This window comes from Podarcis muralis, chromosome 12 (assembly GCF_964188315.1).
Source record: "Podarcis muralis chromosome 12, rPodMur119.hap1.1, whole genome shotgun sequence".
Taxonomy (NCBI): domain Eukaryota; kingdom Metazoa; phylum Chordata; class Lepidosauria; order Squamata; family Lacertidae; genus Podarcis; species Podarcis muralis.
The window spans coordinates 13,074,766-13,098,659 of NC_135666.1; the positions used below are offsets into that span (position 1 = coordinate 13,074,766).

At 44.5% G+C, this 23,894-nt stretch overlaps 1 protein-coding gene and 1 long non-coding RNA gene across 3 annotated transcripts in view; one reads left to right on the forward strand and one right to left on the reverse strand.

Moving 5' to 3' along the window:
- LOC114607742 (uncharacterized) overlaps positions 1–23,894 on the reverse strand; it is a 166,373-nt gene that overhangs the window by 121,901 nt on the left and 20,578 nt on the right. The window lies entirely within an intron of this gene.
- EN2 (engrailed homeobox 2) lies at positions 10,692–17,266 on the forward strand. Its single transcript, XM_028751173.2, has 2 exons — positions 10,692–13,752; positions 16,476–17,266. Exons 1-2 carry the CDS (start codon positions 13,164–13,166, stop codon positions 16,790–16,792), a joined length of 906 nt encoding a protein of 301 aa, XP_028607006.1. The 5' UTR covers positions 10,692–13,163; the 3' UTR covers positions 16,793–17,266.

Sequence of the window (23,894 nt, forward strand, 5' to 3'; positions counted from 1 at the left end):
AATAGAAGGTAATATGCCATAATGAATGTGAGAGATCACATCACGGAGACTCTTGCAAGATGCCCAGAACGAATCCAGCCAAGTAGCACACAATGTGTTTCTATACCTGCAGGCTGCTATCCTACACAGGCTCATTAGCAGATAAGGAGCTGCGGAGAGGCTTCAGAACTTTCCTGGGCATCCGGCCGCGTCGATATTTGGCTACTCAGCTTGCTGAAATCCCTGCACGATCAACGTGTGGTTTATCCCCTTTGGTCAGTTTAGACTCTCCTTCTCAGCTTTTCTTTTACATCCGTTACATGGGACGAACCTAAGTACTAAGTTCCATAGGGTATCCGATCAGGCCAATTATTTGATGAGTTTGAAAAGTAGGGTGAATTAGGATTAAGGCTGAAATCCTATACACACTTTACTGGGAGTAAGTCTCAATGGACCCAATGGATAGAGATGCATAGTATTGTGCTGAACATGTGTGAAAACAAAAGCGAAGTATCCCAAAACAACTTTGTGAGTTGGTAACCTTGTTTGCATCGTCTGTCTCTGGAGACAATGGAAGAGTGCATCTTCGGTGGTGAAGTCAAACCGTTGGAGAGTTACAGCGCCTGCTGTGGTTGTAGAGCCCGTTAAAGGGAGAGACATGTTTTGTTGCAGCTGGGGCAGATGAAGGCCTCCGGTTGTGCTGCTGCATACATCCAACATTATACCCTCTGTAGGAAATGTTATCTGCTGCTAAGACCGCGTACGCAGAACATAATATGCATGTATATGCAAGTGTGTGGTGGTTATTTTAAAGATTTATACGCTGCCATTCAACAATTGAAGTAGCATTACAAAAATTAGCTGAAAAGGACAGCAAAGCAGGGTAATCATAAAAACATACAACCAATGAAACTAAGCATTATCCTGTTCTTCAGGATGAAGTCCCAGTGTAGGACTTACTTATGAGAAAAACATGTTTTAGGATCTTACTACTGTGCAACCGAAATTCTAAAAAGAGTTGATGCATGAATAGGATTGTACTGTTAAAAAAAAAAAAAAGTACAAGGCGGAAGAGCTAATGCTGATCTACCCAACTCCAAGTCATTGTTGCAAGGAAGCCCGCTAGCGGTCTGCAAGTGCACACAGCGAAGAGGCTACGGGTGCAAGCTACTTACTCTACATCATTCCCAAATATAGGGTTACAGACAGCAGCCATAATATTTATTTTGTGGACAGGGCGGCGAATATGGCATCGCCGGATATAGAGGATGAGGAAGGAAGTCTCGTTGCTTTCAGGGAAATTTTACTTCCCATCATTGCCTATTCAGAAATAATCCTCAATGGGTTCAATGGGACTTATTTCCAGGTGATGTGTGTAGGATTGCAGCCTAAGTATATTAAAAATAAATAAATTAAAATTGCTTGACTTCAGCAGTCGCCCCATATTGCGGATTTTCCTCGCGACAAAATAAGATTTGGGAGGGAAAGGGGTGTTATACTTCTTTGGAGGAGTCTAAGAGTGCAGGCGCGCCCTTTACGCAGTAACCGAAAGCTCCACCCACTCTAGGAATGGCCTGTGGGGGAAGCTGAATGGGGGGGGGGGGAGGGCAGGCTTATCATATGTCAGCGCAAAAAGTGGTGGCTTGTAGCAATGTCTTTTGGCTATGGAGTAGCCAGCAGTTTATGCCAAGTCGCCAATCCGCCCCCGCCCCCCGCCCCCGATTAATGTGAAAACGTACACAAGATGCGCCCCCTCTGAAGGGGGGAGTGCAACCTTTTCATTGCAACCTGGCTTTGAAGTCGCCCCCTCCCCACGTCTATCCCAGGCGAGCGGAACTGGCAGGTCTTGAATGAACCCTGCTTTGAAAGCGAGAAGAGATTGCGGCGAAGCACCGGACCAGATCCAGGCAGTGATCTCACTGCTTTCTCTGATCTGTGAGCTGGCAAAAAAAGGAGGAGGGGGTGCTGTCGTTCATTCACAAAAAAGTGTTGGAAGGAAGAGGATAGTCCTCCTATAGCGTGGGGGGGGGGCTGCCTCGAAGGTAGCCCTGAACCCGGCAGAATCGCCTGTGACGCTGCGCCATGAATATTGCATTAGATGCCTCTACATATAGGCAAATGCCAAGCCCTCCTCTGCAAAACTTCCCCCGCCAATGGCTGTCCTTCTTCGGGAGAGAAATAGCGATGCTGCCCGAAGAGCCTCTCCTCCCCTTCGCCTTCCCGCGAGCTGCTTCTATCAATGAAAGCTGTTTGCACGTGGACTGGCTCAACGCGCCCATCCGCGCCGAGCTACCGCGGCTTCCAGCTCGCAAAGCTGCGGATCCGCTGAAGTTGAGTCAGGCGGACAGGCAAAACCAAAAGATATAAGAAGCAGGAAAGCAAACGTGTTGCATTTAGGCCGGGTTCAAAATACACAACACGAACCACAGCCCAATTAAGACAAAATCAATACGATGTGAAATAACTCCAATACTGGTGTTGTAATTTCGCCGAGTTATGGATCGGCTTAGAAAAGCCGTTCGCTTCAAAAATCTCTTAAAATACTGCTATAAAAAAGCGGGGTTATCTGTACCCAAACTTTACCTACTTATAGTGTTTTTATCGATCTTATGTTGACAATTATATAAAAAGCAATGAAGTATCTTATTTTCTTTGGAGGAAAATCCATCAACCCGACCCGCATCTCATTTATATCAGTCTCCCCTTGATTAAACTGGAAGGTTATGGCTTAAATACATTGTGGATCGCAGCTCTAGACCGTCTTTGTTTGCTTCCTTGTTTTTAAGTTACCGACTTTTTTCTTGCTTTGGAAAATAAATAGTTTTGTATTTCCCATGATTAACACTCAGGTCCTGAGAATACTTACTTTAGATATTTAATTCATTCATTCGCTGTAGCCAACGCAAAAGAATAATATATGTGACTATTGTTAATTTAAATATATTAACAATTATTTAAGTTTTGGGACGACATTCATTCACTTTAACGGGCTGCATTTTCTACATATGGACAGCAAAAATTAACGAGAATATTGCGGGATCAAAACTCCATGCGATCCTATACAACTCGAACCTATACAAAGACTGGGAAGCAAAAAATTCATTTGTGTTGAATGAAACATCTTTGTTTTTTTTCCAAGCGTCTGCTCAGGTCATATGATAATAAATGGAAACGAAACCTGCCCAAATTTGAGACGATTGTCTGTAATGTGTGGGAGGGGCATATTGGATAAGAGATAGAATTGTGAGTTTTTGAGGAGCACTCTGATAATTCTTAACACACCTTCTGTACCAAAGTATTCTATATGAATTCCAGATTTTTGGGTGGTGTGGGGGGTCTAACGACTAAGCATGGGGAGGAGAATAATAACCCAGGGAAAGACCGGTTATTGAGGATCGAATTGAGACTTTCCCATCCTAAACAAATTCCATGGAAGTAAAGAAATGCTCCCGGGCATCAGGGTATGGGAAAATGCTTTACGACAGACTGATGGACAACAAACTTAGCTGAAGCAAACCTCAGGGCAACCAGTGGGCCTGTGGGGATATGTTTAGGATTGCAGGTTTAAATGATAGGCAAGCATGGTTCCCTTTGTAAAACTACCGTTGGCTGCAATCCTTTCATGTACCCTGCCTGGAAGTTAGTCGCACCAAACTCAGGGCTAATTTTATCGCTACAGACTTGCATAGGATCCGGCTGCGCGGTTCATTGGTGCTGAAAAGGATGCAGAAATGGAAACACCAAGCAAGGTGGATGTTGTCATTTCCAGGCGTGAGGATTTAGCGCTATTGGGTTTTTTGTTGTTGTTAGTTTTGCTATCTTCCTTCGCCGTCAAATATCCCCCACAAAAAAAGATATTAGGGAAAGTGTGTATCTGTTTGAAAGCTTGCAGCTCCATTCACTATCCTTTGAAACTACGTATAGCGCTTGGATATTAACCACAAGCACTCCAATCCTAAGCATGTTTCTTTGGAAGCAAGCCCCCTTGTGTTGAATAGGGTTAATTTCCGAAATTAGCATTGGGGTGTGTTAGTATCCCTGACTGCAATAGAGCTCTAAGGGCTTAAACCCAGGTTCTCTTGAACCCTGCTCTGCCCTAAATGTGCGTTTTTTCAAGCGAAGTCGGGGAGTTAAAGGGATTGTGGGGTTCGTGTAACAAGCAATAGCGCCCTATCCTAAAGTCGTTTCATGGGACTTTGCTTCTGCCCTTAGGATCGCAAGTTGGATGGATTTGGAAATCCAGCTGGGTTCTTCAGTGGAGGTTCTTGTCGAAGCCTGGCAGGGTCGAGAAACGAGACCAGTTGGGCCGCCACCCCAGTAAAGCGAAGTAAGGGGCAATGTTTCCCTCCAGAGAGATTAGACCCATTCCCTGAGGTGAGTGCTACCCAGCACCTTGCGAGGTAGGGATAGGTCTGCCTCTCGGGTTCCGTGGCACTAATGGACCGTAGTCTGCGTTCTCTGTAGTGCGTCAAATACAATCTGTTTGGGTTTTACTTAAAAAAAAAATTAACGTGTGGAAAATCAATTCGAATTTTTATACCAGTTGTGGCTGCACTGACATCTCTAAAAAGCTGCCAGAACCTAGTTCTCATCTGAGCTGTTAGAATTGCGGCGGATCTAATGAAACCGAGGTGCGAATTCGAATTTTCCATTCCAAAACATGCACAAAATATTCTTTCTATATGTTATGCATATCTTATGAGATGGAAACTAGAAAAATCTGCGAATGAAAGGACAGATCGTGTTACTGTGCAGTGTGTCTACTGAGAAGTCGCACCCATTGAATTAAATTGGATTTATTCCCACATAAGAGGTTTGCAGCCTAGGAGTGAGTGAGCCCCATTCAAGTCACTAGGGCTTACTTCTGAGTAGACAGGGTTAAACTTCTACTGTAAATCGAGTTGCAAGTGCACAAACCCTGGCTAGAATCCTACCCCCCGCCCCCACGGTCTTAAACAGCTGGAAAGTAATGTATGGAAGACCATAAAAGTTGATTATCTGGTGTGGCAGTTGGAACAGAAATCAGGCCGTTAATGAGAGCAAGGACTGCTTCTGTCTCCCACTAACTACCGAGGTGTAAATCCAAAGGAGTTTAAGGGAATTAGCTACATTTGTGGGAAGTCCAGGACGAGATTCCTTTTCCTTTTCCAAGACTCTGTTAATACTCCAACTGGTATAGAATTGCTCGACTCTACCGTCACAACAGAAACTGTTGTGTCTATAAGGATTAGTTCTTCTAAACCCTAGGAAAAACACACGAAACTTTATGCAAGACCCTTAAAAATGACGAGCAGGGCGCTGGGAGGATATAGAGTAAAGAGCTTGTGCGAAAGAAGCAAGTTTTGCGCATATTTTAAGATTTCTCTCGCTCTTTTAGGTCTTCGACTAGAAAAGTAACAAAAGAAATAAGAAATGCAAGTCTCCAAGACTTAAACCAGTCTTCTGCTGTAAATATACTTTAAAAGGCAGACGAAATTATTATCACGATTGGAACAATATGATTTAGTTAAGTTAAAAGAAACATAATAGTGTTTCTTTCTTTCATATTTCGCTCGAAAGCAATGGTTTTTCTTTCTGGTATTAAAAGTAACGTGTTACAGTGTTTAACTGAACAGGCACCGTTCTAGCAGTGTTTATGTTCAGGCGAAACTTAATAGTATTGCGGGGGGAACAGAGTTGCCCCATATTTGAATTCTGTATCGACTGCTAATGTAAAGTCAGATTATATCCAGTGCACAAAGTTTATCTCTCACTTCTCTAAGAAGTATCATTATGAAATTATTTCTAATATAGCTACCTTGTTCCACAGAGGCATGTGCCCTTTGAAGATGAATGTGCAATTATATATGTTACCCTTGAACAATTACGTCACACAATATATACTTTAAGATAAGCAAATAATCTCGGATAGTTCTCATTTTATAAGGAATTAATTTTTGCTGGAGAGGTATGCATATAGACCGAAAGTCTGAGAAGTTGATAAGAACTTCAGGAAGAGGATAGATAGCTAGATATTTAGCTGGATAGCTAGAAAGCTAGATAGCCAGATAGAAAATTTGATGGACGGAGAGATTAATTTGTGTGAGAGACAAGGTTACATAGAACAACGTATCAGAAGCTATTGATAGAAATAGCAAGGAATAACGTATTTTTGAGCAAAGATCGTTTTCTTCCTTGTTTTATGCTGCAGCCTGAAGCTGATTTAAGACTTTATCTGTATTGAAATATGTTCCCCATTTCTTATTTCTCTCTCCCCACCGCCACGGTTTGGAATGACCACATTTCTCTTCCTCATGCGGAGCAGAATCTAGTGTCCCTAGAAGTCTCTATCCTTCATATCCCCTGTATGCCTTGGGTCAGCAGGAAATCGTAAATATGCTTTGTCACCCCCAAAACGCATTTTGTACATTATCTGTGTTAATAAGGAATTTGCTGTTAATATTCGCTACACACGCACACACTGTACATACACACGCACACATAAGCGCGCACATCGGAAGTCCAAGAGCCCCTTCTCCTATTCCGAAGAGAATCCTAAAATACTGTGAAAGTGAGCGCAGCTGACTAAGGACATATCAAAATAATCCCTGTGTACCTTTACGGGCCAATTCAATCTTATACACCTAGAACCTGCTGGATGTGGATGATCAGACTTGGAAGGATGGACTGAGAGAAGAAGCAATATCATGCGTGTTTAGCACACGTAGAGAAGTACCCTGACCCCCTAGTACAGCTGGGGATTACTTCTCAATTAAAAGTTATTTGCGAAAGGAACACCTGGTCAGACTTCTCCTAAGGGGGATCACTTTTTGAAATACTGCATTGTCTTGCTAAGACAGTTCCGATTTACCTGAATGAGGACGGCGTTTTACCCTAAGTTATATTGTATCCTATGGCACTTGTTGTGCTGTCTTATATTTCCAACCAGTGGAAATGAATCCCAGGTAATGCGTTTAAGATCAAGGTGCATTTGCTGCTTTTGTTTTTGTTTACTGTTTTCTTGCATTCTAGTTCCCAATGTTATTGCTGTGTTCTATACTTGTAAGCCGCTTTGAGTATATGACCGTAGAGAAAGGCGAGTTACAAATCTGAAAAATGAAGGCATGGATGGTCTTAAACACCTGATTTACAAATAAAGACCACTGGTATTTTTATGACGTTTTCAGACGAAGGTACTATTTAGGATGCAGTTGTCAAGTAAAGGGGCCTAATTTATTTGTGGACCGGGCTGCTGCACTACACATGCCTACTCAGAAGTAACTATTATTGAATTCAATGAGGATTACTCCTAGGTAAGTATAGGAATGCAGTCTCTCTCTCTCTCTCTCTCTCTCTCTCTCTCTCTCTCTCTCTCTCGTGTGTGTGTGTGTGTGTGTGTGTGTGTGTGTGAGAGAGAGAGAGAGAGAGAGAGAGAGAGAGCCCTGAAATGCTCTGCAATAGGGTAATAACAATGACCCTTAAGAAAACGATTTTGCTGTTTATCGTCTTGCTGTTCGACTTCTTGACGCTACATTCACTCTCTGAATTTCTCCCCTCTTTGTCTTGGGTACAGAGTTGATTTATTGTTGATTTCGATACCACAGCCAAAGCGATATATATTACTTTTTTTCTAACATACAAAATACATACGACACCCCCCCCCCCCACCTTTCACTCTATTCTGCTTGGAGTGTTGATTCCAAACTGTTTGCAAAACCGGCTTAAAGTAACTTCTTGTCTTGTAGATCTGTTTCATGGCAATCGCCATTGAGCTGTTCACTTTGAAGGTAACTCCATGGCTTGCGGGGTGGCTGTGCCTGCGTACTGGATGTGGATGTTTCCCAAACCCAACATACCGGTACTTAGCGCTCGATCTGACCTTTCATCAACTACCTTAAAATGTGGGTTTTTCTGTGAAGGTGTTCGGGGTATTCCAGGCGTTTTGTGAGATGGAAATCTGATAAAACACTGCGAAATTTGGTGTACACCAACTACAATATTGGCCATATTTTCGCGTTTTGTTACAGAAATGGGGTTGCAAAGGCGTGTTTGTGTTTTTTATTTATTTAAAACAATATATAATTGATTCTTGTTTTGACCAGGTTCTCGTTTTCCCCTCCTGAATGTTGGACCCTAAAGGTCCCAGGCTACAAGGCAGACAGATCTCTGCAGATTCTGCTAAGCCTTGCCTTTATTCTCTCCCTCAACCCCACTCCCCAAAAACCCTTTTATGAATTAGCTTTCAGAAGGATCAGGGCATCTCCTCTGACGTTGCCACAAACGAGCCCAGAGAAAGTCTGATCTGTCTGATTGCTTTCATTACTTGTAACTTTCACCACATCAGCCAGTACAAGCTGTTAGAGACAAGGTTAGCGGAGTCACGATACAAATCGTCTCGCTTTAGCCCGCCTGCAGGACGACAGTCCAGCGTTTCCCACAGAACTACAGGACAGTCTGCGATACCCGTGGGTCTCCTCTTCCTTCTTCCACCGGTGGGGCAGTCCTGGCAGGGAGGGAGGTGTTGTTCACCTGGCTTCTCAACTCTTCCGCAGGTCCCTGCCGGTTACCGAGAGGGGGAGGAGCAAGGCAGCAGGGTCCCCTTTCTTTCTTGGTGACCGGCAGCGACCTGAGGCAGAGTTGGGAAGCCAGGTAAGCAACGCCTGGCAGGCCGCTACTGATACGCCCACTGTAAGGCAACTGCAGGGCCAGTGAAGCCTCAACAGTCAAGCTAAGAACGACTTTCTCTGCGAAGAATGTGTGCTAGCGAAAGTAAAAACACACTGTCCCGGCCCAACTAGTTCCTGACTGATATGTTGGGTGTGGCTCATATAAGTTCCCTAGTAAAAGAAACTGCGTTGGTAAAGGCTGCAGCCCTCGACGCCAGTTGATTGCCTGTATTTGGATTAGGCTCCAGTTCGAAACATATTGACCGGAAGGACCTCAATCCCATTGACTCCATTGAAGTGTATTTCCGAGAAATACGGTTAGGGTAGAAGAGTAAATGGTTTCAAAGCCAGATATTCTGGTTTAATTGGGTTGTGGGTTAGTCTAAAAAGGGGACGGTTTGCTCAACACAAATTGACATCAACGTATTTACTGGGGAGGAAATACACGTATTAAAAATCTCCACATGCAGATTTGCGTCACAATCACCTTATCTTCTCTTTCGATAGTAGAAACTGAAAGAGCTCCAACTTCTCAAAACAAATTTCCTGGTCTCTTCTTATGACAATTTACAATTATAAACAACTTCAACACTATTATTATATTATATTATATTATATTATATTATATTATATTATATTATATTATATTATATTATATTATATTATATTATATTATTATAATTATATTATATTTTACTTCATTTTGAAACAAAACTTGTTGCAGACAGCTTTTTAGAATAAAATAGATATAATGTTGAGGTATTTTGGAAAATAGGCTCGACTAATTTTTCCAAGACTCCCCACTACCACCCCATTCTTTCTCCCAGAATTCCCTCTCGTTGCTGTCTTTTTGCGGGGGAGGGGAATAAAACTGGGATTTAAGCCAAACGAAGAGTCCATTGCAATAACTGTTTTGTGTACAGCCTTTGTTAATCATCTGCCTTGGACTTTACCGAAGGAATTCTTCGCCTGTAGTCGAGTATTTAGTACCTCAAGGTAATTTTAGCAAATAGAAATGTTAAAGTGTGGTCAGCGCTAAGTGACAAGAAGTGTTACTTGATACGTTGGGCAGCTAATGTTTACTTCAAGATATTTTAAGCTCAAGTCAATAACTTGGGGTCCGCCCTGAAGGGAAATATTTGAAGTGCAACACCTTGGACACGTTTAATTATGGGGTACGAGGAAAGCCAGGTCTTCCCAGTAATTAGAAAATACTTCTTGGGAGACAGCCTAATCGCTTTCCATGGGGCTCTTAAAGAAATTAACCTCAAGGTGCTTGTTAGAGCACAAACCCTTTAGATCAGGGATACTTGATCTCTTTGTGTGCCCAGATACTGTAAATTATACAGGATTTTAAAAATTGTGGTGGGAGCAAAAATCCAAACAGAAATCAGTATCACATTTTGGATTACGCAAAAGCAACAGTTAAACAAAGTCGTAGAAAGGAGGCTCTGAGTTACAGAAAGATAAAATCTTCCAGATTACTTCCCGCTAACTCAATAATGTTCAAAAATTTGGAGGCTACCATTGTTTATTTAAACGGGGCTCACTTCCAATTACCAGCGTGTGGGGACTTGACGTGCTCGCCCAATTGAAGTAACCTATTTATTTTAAAATTCACAATACTGCATTGAGCAACGCAGTTTGCTGAAATGACTTGTGTCTTAACCCCCCCTCAAGTATTTTGCATTCTCCAGTTGAGTCCAGCTGTCGAGCGCTAAAAATAGTCCAGCATTACCAATGCTAATTTTTTTTTTAAAAAAAGCAAGCAAACAGACCCGCAGACAACACTAAACAGCACGGATAAATACTCGATGAGAGCGATGTAGTACGTTAATATATTATGTTTGTGAGGCTTTTTATCTTTTTGTCTTCAGCTGAGACTTCCGAAAGGTCTGCTTGATTTGCTACCCCCAATTTTTGCTCCCTTTTAATCTGAAGCAATTCCAGGATTAATCACCACCCACAGGACGCCCCCAAAGAAAAAAGAAGTCCGAAGCCTACCACCAGGGCGAGACCGGTGGAGACTCAGCGAGAGGGGAGTTAGGGACCCAGCCTTCCACCCACCCACCTACCCCGCCGCCGCCAGCTCCTTGCCCTCGGGGCCGCTGGCCTCCGATCCTCGCGTCTTGCTCTCTCCCAACCCTTCCCAGGTTTTCTGTCCCGGCTTTGCCTAACCCTGCTTTCCCTTCTTCCCACCCAACCTCTTGGCTTCCCCGCACTTGCAACGGGCCTCCGGGAGAGAAGGCGAAAGGCGCTGAGCGGCCCGCCTCAGGGTGGGCAACGTCTGCCTTGGAAATCTTCAAAAGGGGGCAGGAGCAGCTGCCTGGACGCCGCCGTGGATGTTTTGGCTTCATTTTTGTCTTTGGCGCTGACTGGATCATGTGCCGTCACTCTCCAGCCCCTCCCCCATCGTCAGAGTTTGTTGACAAAAGCTTTTCTTTTGCTTTCTCAAGGTTGTTGTTCTCATCACCATCATCGCCATCACCATCGCTTTCTCCTCCTCGGCTGGTTTATGGTGTGTGTGTTTAAAGCTGCACTCACCCTCCAGCGTTTCAGTGACCTTTGGGTGACTTTCACAAATTCAAGAGCAGCCAAGCAAAGATCCCGCGGATGGCATGGAAGAGATGGTTATTTTGGTTCTGTCTGCAGGCAGAGTGTTTAGCGGGAGGTTTGGGGAGGGAAAAATCCTTCGCAGGCCGAAGGAGGAGACGCTCAAGGAGAGGGCTGGCCCCGTGGAGGGGGCCTTCTTTGCAACTCCGGTGAGGAGCACTCCTTGCAGACTCCAGACAGACCTTAATGCAACATTTGGAGTTCTTATTATTTAGATTTTTTTTAACAAGATTAAAAATGGGAGGGCTGTATCTATTCCGCGCGTGTGTGTGTGTTCGTGTGTGAATACCCCTATCGCTTGATTATTTTGATTAGAGCTGCTTGGGGGAAGGGGGACTCTCACGTCCTCCTGCCTGTCAATGGGAAACCTCTCTGTTTAATATTGTTTTTGAAGCTGGAATAAATGATCAAAGGCTCCTGTCCAGTTTTCAGCTGAATGAATCAATTATCATACCGTCTTATGTTTATTGCACTGCAGTTACCAATAATAGCAGCCCCAGTGCAGTCTGGCATTTAAAAAGCCCCCCCCCAACAGGAACCCCCGATATTTGCCCGTCTTTTCCTGCAGGCGAGGCTCCGGGATTACAAAAGAGGGGGCTGGGACTGGTTGGTGTGCGTGTGTGTGCGCGCGCGCAGAGAAATAGTAAGACAAAAAGACGGCGAAAGAGAGAGTCTGCTTTAAAATTAACTGCCTCTGATTCTTCCTCTCGCTCCCACCCCCCCAAAAATAAATCGGTAACACAAAAAAGTCCCTTTGTATCGCTCTGGTTCATTTAATATTATTTATGCATTTTGCAAGGAATTGTGGGATTTCGCCCCCTCTCATTCTGTCTTCTCCTTCCCCCTCCCAACTCCAATTGTAAACAATATAGGAACCCCCCCACCCCCACCAGTGTGTACTGGAGCCCTTCTTCAGGCGAAGATATAAAAGGAAACAGATTAGCAAGACAAGGGGTGATGAATCTATCCCTTGTTTAGAAGACGAAGGTATTCCTGCATTCCTTCTTTTTTATATATATTAAAAAAGGCTCTTGAGAAGCAGAGGACGCTGCAGCTTTAAAATCAGGAGGTGGGGGCATTGGGAAACGAGAGGAGGGGGGCTGTTCCTGTCATTTACTAGAGTGCTACTGTATCACGTGTGCAAAAGGCTCTTCTGTCATTGGCCAAAGGCACGTGTCTAGGATACCGGCCTTGCAACGTCACTTGAGGAGCTCTATTAAAAATAAGAACAAAAATCCAGAGTGAAAGTATTTCAGGTTCAGTTTAAGTGGCTTCTAAATTTACACCCCCACTATAGGTAGCCAGGGAAAGCGAGTCCGGAAGAGCAAGAGAGAGAGATTCCCCTCTTATCTCCTCCTGTACAACTTGGAATATTTGGCTCAAAGGCAGGGAGGAAGCCAGAGATCGGCTGTGATTGTCCAGATGCCTCTGTGTGTCTCGAGCCTGCGCTTGCCTTGTGCGCTGTAGAGAGGAGGAAGGCACTTTCTCCAGCTCAGCAGAGGGGGCTCCATTGACTTTTCCCCCGTGGAAGGATCGTCACCATTTTTTTGTCAGGTTGCCGCCAGTCTCTTCTCCAGCCTCGGAAGCCGGACAAGAGTGGGGGCGGGGGTGGCGGATGAAAGTCCTAATGATGAATACATTGCGGGGCAAAGAACGCAGGAGGGGGCTGCAGAACTGAAAGGCTGGAAGGGGGCAGAAGGAGGAACCAACTACAGCAGCCGAAGGGAGAAGGAGAAGCGGCGGCAACATATATATATCTAAAATATTTTCAGTTATATCTGGCTCGCTTTGCAAAGTCTGGATTTGGATTGCTCCGCGGACCCAGGCGGAAGGGGGTGTGGAGGGGGGTAACCCAAACCGAGCAGCCCCGAAGCGCGCGCAGACAAAAGCGGGAGGGGAACAACATTTGGGGACTCCGTGGTCGGCATGGAGGAGAACGAGCAGCGCCCGGGCGCCGAAGGAGGCGCCGAACAGCCGCCGCCGGAGGAGTCCAGCAGCGGCAGCGACGGGGAGCCCAGCCGGCGGAGGGCGATGCTCCTGCCCCGGGCGCTCCAGGAGCCCGGCAACCATCCGCACCAGCACCCGCCGCACCGAATCACGAACTTTTTCATCGACAACATCCTGCGGCCGGAGTTCGGCCGGAGGAAAGACGGCGGTACCTGCGGCGGCGGCAGCAGCGTTAACCCGGAGCAGCAGCAGCAACAGCAGCAGCAGCTCCTCACCGCCCGGAGCCCCTCGGCGGCGCCAGCCTCCGGTTCCCCGACCGACGGAGGAGGAGGAGGCGGCGGCGGCTCCAAAGCTCTAGCCCCGGCTAAGAAAGGCGGCGACTCTGGCGCGCTCGACGGAGCCTTGAAGTCCCGCGGCAGTGGCAGCAGCGGCGGCGGTGGCGGCGGCGGCGATCAGTCGCTGAGCTCCGACTCGGACAGCTCCCAGGCCAGCTCCTTCCCCAGCGCGCAGCCCATGCTGTGGCCAGCCTGGGTCTACTGCACCCGCTATTCGGACAGGCCTTCGTCAGGTAAGCAAACAGCTCTGGACCAGGTCGCTGGCCTCTCGAGAAGAGGGTCTCTGGACCCTCCACCCACCTCCCGCCCGCGAGCGAAAGAGCTGGCGACTTGGCTGCAAGGCGATCGCGGCGAAAGGGGGCGGCGGGTTGCAATCACCCTTTGCAAAATAAGACAGTTTTACAAAGTTATCTGCTTTGAAACAAACGTGGGGAGGCAGCGGCAGGCGTAGGAGGGATTTTGATACAGTGAGGACGAAACTCCAGGAGGGCGCGGGGAGAAAGAGCCGAAGGCTCGAGCCGCACACAAAGCGATTTCCTTCTTGGCAGCTGGGAGAAATAGCCGGGATCTGAAGCCCAGGAGGCTGTTTGCAAGGTGGGGTTTGTTTTCATTTCCCCTTCTCTCCGTTTACCAAGAAGATAATATGGAAAAGAAGTCAGTAGCAATCCTTGGAGGCGTCCTATTCTGCCCCCTTCTTTGGCTAGCTAAGCTGCTGGTCGCCAAGGCCCGACCTGTGAAGTTGTCTTCTCCGGCCTCTAGAAATAAGCAGGCCTTGGAAGTATTTTTCTTTTCTCCCTGGCTTCTCGTGCGGAGCAGCCGCGCTCGAAAAGGCCCTGGAAGTTATTGCAGAGCCGCTGAAAAGGAAGACTTGCTTGCTTGCAGGGGTGGGAGCGAAGTGGGGATCTCTCCAGCCCTGCCTCGGGAAGAGAGAGCCGGGACGAGGAGCCGCCGAGTGCCTGGAACACTTGAGGGTGTTTTAGTCTTCCTGAACGAGAATTGCAAATTCGCTCAATAGAATTTTCTTGTTTTAAAACAATTGGATCTCGATTTTTGTTTTATTTTTCCGAAAGGACTTTCCACCCTGCTTCCAATATATTTTATCGTCGAATAAATTCATAGGTGTTAAAAATGAGTTAGAGAGACAGCAACCTCCTTCGCTGCCGGATAATATTCCCGTCTGATTCGAAATTTACTCCATTGTTCTCCAGTCCCTTTCTTTGTTAATATTAAATTATCATAGATTCTCACCATGGCCCAAACCACCGAGTAAGTTAAAGCCTGTCGAAAGATGCTTATAATACGACGGAGAATATTTCCCATCAGAATAATTACCATTCTTAAGTGTAACATTTGGAGAATACAAAATTGCAAGGCGATCTAGTTTAAAACTAACGTTTAAATTTTAATGTGCATTGCACTGTAGAAGAAAAAGGGTATCTCTAAAATGTTGGGGGTCAATGTTGTTAGAGGAAAAGAAGAGTTCTAATTTGTAGTTTTGTATGAATGCATTATATCTCTGTTTTTAAGGAAGGGGAAAATGCATTCAGTGTCGCAAAGGCGACTGTTTACCATTTTAGTATGGAGCTGGCAAGAAGGATGAGAGTTGTGCAAGCTCCTGTCTAGGGGAGAATTTAATCCCGAATATTTTTCTGATTACTTTCCAAAGGCAAGGAAAGTAGGGCGGATTTGTGTTTGTGTTGTTTACATTTAGTGCATTCCGGGGTTAAGGGAGGAAAAAAAACGGGGCAAACTTGAAGAGGCTGTTGTGAAGATTGTTCTCACCATTCCTTTTTGAAGCTCCGCTTGGTTCACCTTTTGAAAACGTGAGAGAAAACTTCCCTCTCCCCCCCCTCCCTCCCCCCCCCCGTCGCCCCGGGATCTCCAAGTCATTTTCTCAGGCGATTTCCCCTCCCCCACCCCAGTCCGCCAGCCTCGTAATTATTGGGGAAGGCCGCAAAGGCGCTGCCAAGAAGCGCCTCTCGGACAGGCCTGCCACAGCCGGGTTGAGTTGAGGGGCTTCCATGGACGTGAGTAGCGGAGGAGGGAGAGCGCCATCGTGGCTTGGCACCCAGCTCGAGAACCAGGCTGTGGCCTAGGCCAGGCTGCGGCGTCGCCCCGGCCCGAGACGGGCCTAGTCGCTAGGGAGAGCAAGCGGGAGCAAGCGAGCTCTGCCCTCCGGCTGACGCGCCCCCAGCAGCCCGGTTGGCGGGGGAGCAAGGCTGCGCGCTCGCAAACCGCGGGAGCCCCGGGGGCAGCAGCCGTGGTAAAACGGCCCCGAGGAAGGTCAGGCGAGGGTGCGCAAAGCCCCTCGGGGAGCGGGCACAGCCACCCATAACAAAGGGTGGTAGAGGCTGCGTGGAGCTGGTCCCCGAAACGCGCCTCCTCCGCAGAGAAAAGGAGCCCCACGCAGGCCTCCCGCAGAAATGGAGCTCAGTCCCTGGCCATCTTGGCGCTTGCTTATCTCCCCACACCCCCTCATCCCCAGAGATAAACACGCAGTGAACTTGGGGGGTGGTGTGGTGTGAGGGCACTGCTCTGGGTAAGGCAAAGGCCCCCTTGTCCTTGGCCTGGGTCCGCCTCTCCCCCTTGGCTCTCCCTCCCTCTTCTTGGACCCCACCTCGCACCGACCCTCGGGATGGTGGCGATCCAGCCCCTTTCCATTTGACGAGGAAGGCCCTGCTTGGAGAAAAAGCGAGAGGGGCATTGGTGGCATGCGCTGAACTTGGTCCCCGAGGGGCAGAGGGAACCAACTGGCACGTAGCTTCGAAAAGCGAAGGACATTTGAGACTCTCTTTCTGCGTCTCTCGCTCCCTCCTCCCCGCCCAAATTCCCTCGCCCGGTGCTGCTAATTGAATTAAGCTTCCAAGCCAGGGCACGTTCTGGGCTCCCTTCCAAAGCGCCCCTCCACTCAACCTCTCTCGCTCTCTGTGTCTCCTTCTCTCGCCACGGACCGCAGGCCCCAGATCCCGCAAACCAAAGAAGAAGAACCCCAACAAGGAGGACAAACGTCCCCGGACAGCCTTCACGGCGGAGCAGCTGCAAAGACTCAAAGCGGAGTTTCAGACGAACAGATACTTGACAGAGCAGAGGAGGCAAAGCCTGGCTCAAGAACTCAGCCTCAACGAGTCTCAGATCAAGATCTGGTTTCAGAACAAGCGGGCCAAAATCAAGAAAGCCACCGGCAACAAGAACTCCCTGGCGGTTCACCTCATGGCACAAGGACTGTACAACCACTCCACGGCCTCGAAAGACGGCAAGTCAGACAGCGAGTAGATGGGGGGGGGGGGGATGTTAAGCCAGGGGAGGGGAGGGGAAGGGGCGAGTCAGAGTTTATACAATGCAATAATTTAATTAAAAACAAAAAACAAATAAGGGCCAGTGTATAAAAAACTATACCAGCATAAATAGTGGGGAAATATTGTGTATTAGATATAATTCTGCAATATTCTGTGTATATATATAATTTACAGGTAAGGTGTTGTAAAAAAAATATCCAAAATATCTGATTATAAAATATTTTTTGATTTTCTTTTTGTTCTATGGAAATTTTAGATGCTAACTTTATCAATTTTTTTAAAAGCTTAAGTTACTTTTTTATAGACTTAAGCACTGTTTTAAATGGACATTGGACACTGTTTTTTGAAATTCAAAATATTAAAGACAACTTTTGCTGAAGTCCAAAGATTTTTATTGCTGCATTTCACGAGGCTGTGAACCGAATAAATAGTTCTCCTATTTGTTCTATGAGTTTTAACGTTTCTTTTTTTCTTTTCTTCCTCTTGTGTTTACCTTTGGGATGGGTATAGAAGAACTTTAATTATCACAATATAAATTATAAGCTAACTATGTAAACATGCTGCCCGTTTGCAAGTAACACATTCAGAAATCGGGGGAAAGAAGTACTGAAACATGATGTTAAGCCTTAGGAACGTTTCTTGAATTTATCCTCATTTCTCCATTAGACTGGAGTAAAGGATGTGTGTGTGAGTGAGGGGAGGTAGTATTTAGAGACTCAGAAAAAGTTGGTAAACAAATAGTGGCCGACTTCAATCAAGGACATGTTAATTCGGTAATTATTCCAGCCTAAGGAGCGTGATGGGAAAAGTTTAGAATAAAACCTCGTAACTTCCGGGACCGTGTCCTGGGAAGTAAAAAGGGAAGAAGGTCTTTTCTTTGTAGTTTTAGGATGGACATTGCCCAGTGTGAGAAGCCAGAGGGAGGGTAACCCCACACGCTTCGGAGCTTGCCTTGCTGTTGTGTCCCATTAGCTCATCTGCTAGTTCCCTACATTGTTTTGCTTTGGCGCTTGCTCGTTGCTTCTTTTTAAAGTGCTGCTCAGAAAGCAGCTTGGCCTGGCGCTTTAGCTTTGCAGTGCTGTGGACAAATGTACCAGGCCCCTGTGGCATTTGTGGGGGCGGGGAGCCAGTGTGTGTGTATATGTTTGTGCACATAAGAGAGTTGGGGTGAGGAGTCTGCATCACTAGCTTTTGGGCTAGGGAAGGCTTTTCCATGCAACCAGCCTGGCTCAGGAAAAGAACAAATCTAGAGGAGGGAGGGTGGAGAGAGAGTTAGGGCACCTTTTCAGCTTAACTGACTTCTATTATGCAAGAGGATATAAAAGGAGGAGGGTTAGGGTTGTCTCTAAAGTCGCTTGGTTAGAAACTGGCCTTTTCTTTTAAGGGGAAATAATCACTAGCCCATGTTGGAAAAAAGTTGCCTTTCATTCCCGAAAATGGGAGAGATTTTTAATTGAGCACATACATTATGAAGAATTGTGAAGAATTCATAAAAGTCATAATGATTTTTGTGTATTTCTTATTGCCCCCCTTTCCTTGCCCAACATTTTTAAATTTTCTGATTCTAATGTGAGATACAGTGAAGCTAATTATTTGTATTTTATTCAGAATTTTCTCCCACACTTCAACCCTTCTCCTTTTCTTGGGGAAAGGAAAAGTCTCCAAAATATTGGCCAGAGGTCTCGCATGGGAGGATGCTGTACAATTATTCAGGACTATAGTCTTCTTGATTGTTGAGGTTAAACTTCTCGCTTTGCCTTAAAAACTCTCTTTATTTCACAATTATAGTAGACACATATTGTACATAGTAGTATCAACTTTGAAAAGAAAGAAAAGAAAGTATACAACCAATGCTGTAATTTAAAATTCTGTGAATAACCATCAGCTGCTTAGGAGACAGAAATCAATGACATTGCCTTTTAGCAAGAAAACAAAGGTGTTTTTCAGTTTATAAAACATGTGCATTTACAATTCGCAGTATCAAATATTTATAAACTTATGAAATATGAATGTTTCTATTTACAACTGTGGTCTCAAAATTGTGGACAATTTCACTGCATTTTGTGTGTTTAAATCTTTGAAGACTGCATTAAATAAAAAAAACCACATTTATTATGAAATCTAGAATGCGTGCATCAAAACTTTGAACCGGAGCAATATATAGTCCTTAAAGTTGATTCCTGAGTCCTAAGGGAATTGTACATAGGTGTAAAAGAGTTGTGAATGTCAAGTTAGAAGAAGAACAATTTTGCTACCAGATGGTTAATCGATTTGTTGAATAATTAAGAAACTTTAGATAATACATCTGTACATGAGAAGGGCAAGCAAACTTTTAAACATTAGAACTTGGAAGCATTCAGGGCTAGTAATATATAACATGACAGTAATATATGTACAATATGTTTTGTACATATAACAAGTTTCCTCTTTTGTGAATATATATACATTTCAATGTCTGAACAGCTGGGAAAGTGATTTAGAAAAGTATGTTTGCAAAACCTAAAGTTATATAAATTCATAAATACGAATCCAAAGACAATAATATCCAATTTGAATTTAATATTCTGAATTTAAAATAAATGTGGTTCTCATTTGCTTTAGTGCAATAAAAGAGATGTTATTCCCAAATATTTTGGCAATATTTCTTAAGGAGGATTCTTTTAAAAAGAAAAAGAGGCTGTAGACCAAAATTATACTACTAGACCTTGTTTCTGCTATAAGAGGTCAATGCTTCAAAATGTTAAACACAAATGGTATCTTTGAACTTGCTTTTTCATAATTCTTAAAACATATTTGGCATTTCTACCTACCACACAATAAAGAAAGAAAGAAAGAAAGAAAGAAAGAAAGAAAGAAAGTCCAATATTCTTGGGAGTAAGCCCAATTGAACTCAGTGAGACTTACTTCTGAGTATATAGGATTGTCTTGCATTCTGAATTCTTCTAAACCTCGCTGCAACTTCCCAAAGCAAATACTGTATAGACCGTTAATATATACAATCAATTCATTGCAGTGGCTTTAGACAATATGCCAAAAAAAGCAGGAATATTTGTAAAACTAATATTTAAAGAGACTGAGCAGGCTGTCGTATCCTTTTTGGAGAACATAACAGTCTTGCAGGAAATACTGTCTGCTCAAGATCCAGACAGAAAATACCAACATGAAGCCACTCAAGTTCCATGAGCTGTACAAGTGTATTGCACGAAAAGGGGAATTATTTCAGCACACCCATCGAGATACAAATACCTTACAGGGCAGCCTTTAGTATGCAAACGCATTGGCTGACAGGGAGTCTGTGCAACCCGATCCAAAGGGCTTTTGCTTATTCGGAAGTACGTCCCACTGTGTTCGATGGGGCTTACGCCCAAGCAGATGTCCATAGGATTGAAGCCTTAGAGAGCAGCCGCAGAAACTACCACAATCGCACAAAGTTTGCAGTTGGAATGGGAAACTGCAAGAACTTAAGCCTTTCGGAAAAAATCAGCAGTATTAGGAGGAGGAAGAATATGTTTTGAGGCAGCTTGAACTGCAAGCTTACAACAGGCCATCAAGAATTACGTTGCCATTCCGCGCGGAGAAAGAGGCCTTTAAACAGGAATGCGAAAGCGAAAAAGCGAACAGGGCCAAGTGTGGGCTGTTCTGTTCAAAGGGGCACGTCCTGCATATTGAAAGTTTCAGCCCTTGTAAAACTGGATCCGGATGAAAGCGAAGGCAAACCACAAAACCTCTAATTTAACTCGCTTCCCCCCTAAAAATAAAGACTCTACAACGACAGATATGTTCATTGCATAAATCACTACTACACTCAAGTCAGCCAAATAACACAACAGTTGTAACGTGCTCACATGTAAAACTGCATTAACTCTGAAAATACGGTGTGTTTCTACATCTTAGGAATGCATATAGATTGTAATGCGTGGGCAGATACATAAAGTTAACTGTACATATGATCACCTACAGCCCAGTTAAACCAAAGTGCTTCTATTTAAATCCAGTTTTAGTCCCACTAAAATCAATGGGACCAAATCAGCTTAAATCCTACTACTTAGTTTTAATTGGGTTGCAGTTTAACTTGAGGGTGCAGGATGTAGAAATGAAGCCATGCACACATTTAAAAGTATCTGCAGGCACACAACCATCCGGATCTTAAATTCCGTAACTTAGAAGGTTTCTGAGACGAATGCGACCAATCTACACCTGTAATCTACTCTCAAACCAATTTACTTGGTAGTAAGTTCCATTGATTACAACAGAATTTACTTTCTTAACAACGCTTAATTGCTTAAGAAAAAGTTTTTATCATTCCAGGATTTTAACAGAGCACTCACAAATAATGGTATTTCTCATGGAAATAAATTAATCATATCAAACAGCAAGCCCTATAAGAAAGTGATATCACGTATCATCTGACAAAAGTGTTTTTTGAAAATTAAAAGCATAATAATATGCAATTAAGTTTTATATGGATCTTAACTTCAGGCAGGTAGCTTGTTTTATAAGCAATTTCTTTTTCAACACTACGATCTGCTCCAGGAACCGCTCCATAGTAATACTGCATTCTATAATGCCCCACACAGGCAATATTCCAGGCACTATATATGCAAATGTGCTTGCCCTATTGTGCCATAGGTATAAGGTAAAAGAGATGGATTCGTTGTTTATTTACACTAGCGCAGTCCTACGAAGGGTAATAAGACTACTTCTGTGCAAGTGGTCAGTGAGTCGCCCCCTCAGAGGGCGAAACTATTTAGCAAGCTTGGGGTTGTGGCAAAAAGTCATTCTGCATCCCGCTGATTTAATATCCGACCTGTCTATTCAATCCCCGCCCATGCAGCCATACAAAGTGCCCCTGGGATATCATGATTTCTAGACCAGCATCTCTAACTATGAAATGCTAAGTAAGGAGATAATGTAAAGATGGCACAACTTAATTTGGTAAACATTCAGACTGATTTCAACAAAATAACCAAGCAAAATAATTTTATGACATCTGGGAGAAGAAGTAATGCATGTTTTCTAAGATTTCTCTAGCACTTTCATACGGATAACAGCCTAGGAAAATCCAGGCATTGATAAGACCAAGTCATTTCTTGAAGGCTGGAAAAGGATCTGAAAGCCTCAGTACCTGGCTCCAAGCGGGGCATTCCTTTTGACTTACTGGTTTAAATACCTCAACTGTGGCCAGGATTTCAGACTCCTGGAACATCCCAGGAGCTCTTTTGTGGTGTGAGAAGGTGCTGGGAAGTCCCCAGGGCTCACCCACCAGCACTGGGCTAACTAGTGTAGACTCTGGGTGTGATTTTCTAAGCAATAGCCTACCTTAGGTTTAGGGTAAATTTCGAACTACGAGGAAGTGCTTGGGCGGCGGTACAGCTATGTTTCTGTACAACCATGTGGGAGCCAGAGTGACCTAGTTGGAGGGAGCAAGAAGAAACTTGCGCGATCCAGCTTGGTTGACCCTAAGATCCCGGCCTCTTAGAGTTGACACAGTTTCTTCTCTCCCACTTCTTCACATTTGGTCTTTTTTGAGTTGCAGACCAAGATACAACTTGCTTTGGAACAAACTGAGGAAGAATGCAATCAATTTGCGTAAAATTTCCCATTTAACCAAAAGGGCTACTCCAGTGTAAGTGGCTTGTGATTTACAATCTGGTAGATCGCGTTGGCCCCATTTGCTGCTCCTGTTTAAAGCATCGTAATGCATTTTTCGTTGATATGCCAGTTTAGGCTCGTTTTAGTGTTTTTAATAGTAAAATCAACACCAGCTCATTGATTTAGTTCAGCCAAGACAGAATGATTACAGTTTAAGAAGACTAACATAAAAATAATGCTCTTTCTTCCTAATATGGACTTCCACTCCCACCTTCCTTCTCACTGTTGAATTTGTAGCTTTTGTATTTTTGATATAGTTTAATGCTATAACTTCTGTAAAGCACGGACTTTCCAGGCACACACAAGAGTACCTAGAACCACGCGTGATTTTATTTGCCTATGCCTACGACACTACTGGGTCTATTGGAAATACACCATGCATTTGTCCAGTTAATAAATATTTAGGGAAAGGAAGAGAAGCGAGGCTCAGCAACAGACCAGCTGGTCGGATGCAGAACTGTCATTGCTCCAAGCGCCAACACAAGTCCTTCTACAGCATCGGGTCCGCCTACAATACTTTATTTAGAAAAACCTTTCTGGATTTTCTTCTGTGTGGAAAACAAGCTGTTTCATTAGGCCCTTCCTTCACGCTTTGACAGACGCTGCGGTTGCAATGTAAATGCTACCATCTTTCCCAGGACATCTTTCCTCCTCTGAATCTCTAGATCCAACTGCCAGGCTGCAGAGAGCTTTCTCGGCGGCGTCTTGATTTCCTTGGCAAGCGACACCGTGGTTTAGCGGCAACATCGCCAGCGACGGCGGCATCTACTTGCTGTCTCATGTTGCTTTACTTCTCCTGAACAATCCCGATTATTTTCTTCCTCTCCACTTCTTCCAACTAGATGCCAATCTTTTGTCGAACTCTGATTTCGTAGAATTGGGGTACCTTAATCTGGGAAAGATACCCGTTCATTTCCTCCACGGAATCTCCCAACAGACCTTCTTAAGAAGGAAAAATTTGAAGTTTTGCCGAAGTCCATCAGTTGTGGTCTCTTTTTAAAAGCCTCAGGACTGCCCAGTTCCTTTTTGTCTCATGTATCTTACACGATATGGTATCTTCTACAGAGGTGTTTCAGTCAAAAGCAACTGCCTCCAATTCATTATACCTTTATAAATAGTTACAGTGGTTTATTTGGCGGGGAGGGCAGTTGGGATGTTGAGCATTGTAAGAGATTATCAAGAGCAAGAAGCCAAAATTATAAAATGCATAATTTCAGCTCTGACCTGTTCTCTGCTGCTGTTTCTTGTACACTGGAAAGGTAAAGCAGCCAAGAATCTTTAAAGACCAAAGACTAGATTTGCTAAAGACTTTACAAATTTATTATAAGTTTTTGTGGATCACAGTCCACTTCTTTTAAATTCCAGTGCAGAAATGAGTGAAGGATCTCCTCTGGTTTCTCATACATACTTGACAGTATCAGGACCCA

Excerpts from the sequence above, each read along its gene's own strand:
- EN2 (XM_028751173.2), top strand. The coding sequence starts at position 13,164 with ATGGAGGAGAACGAGCAGCGCCCGGGCGCCGAAGGAGGCGCCGAACAG. Across the intron at positions 13,753-16,475 it reads TTCGGACAGGCCTTCGTCAG|GCCCCAGATCCCGCAAACCA; the intron begins GTAAGCAAACAG and ends CACGGACCGCAG.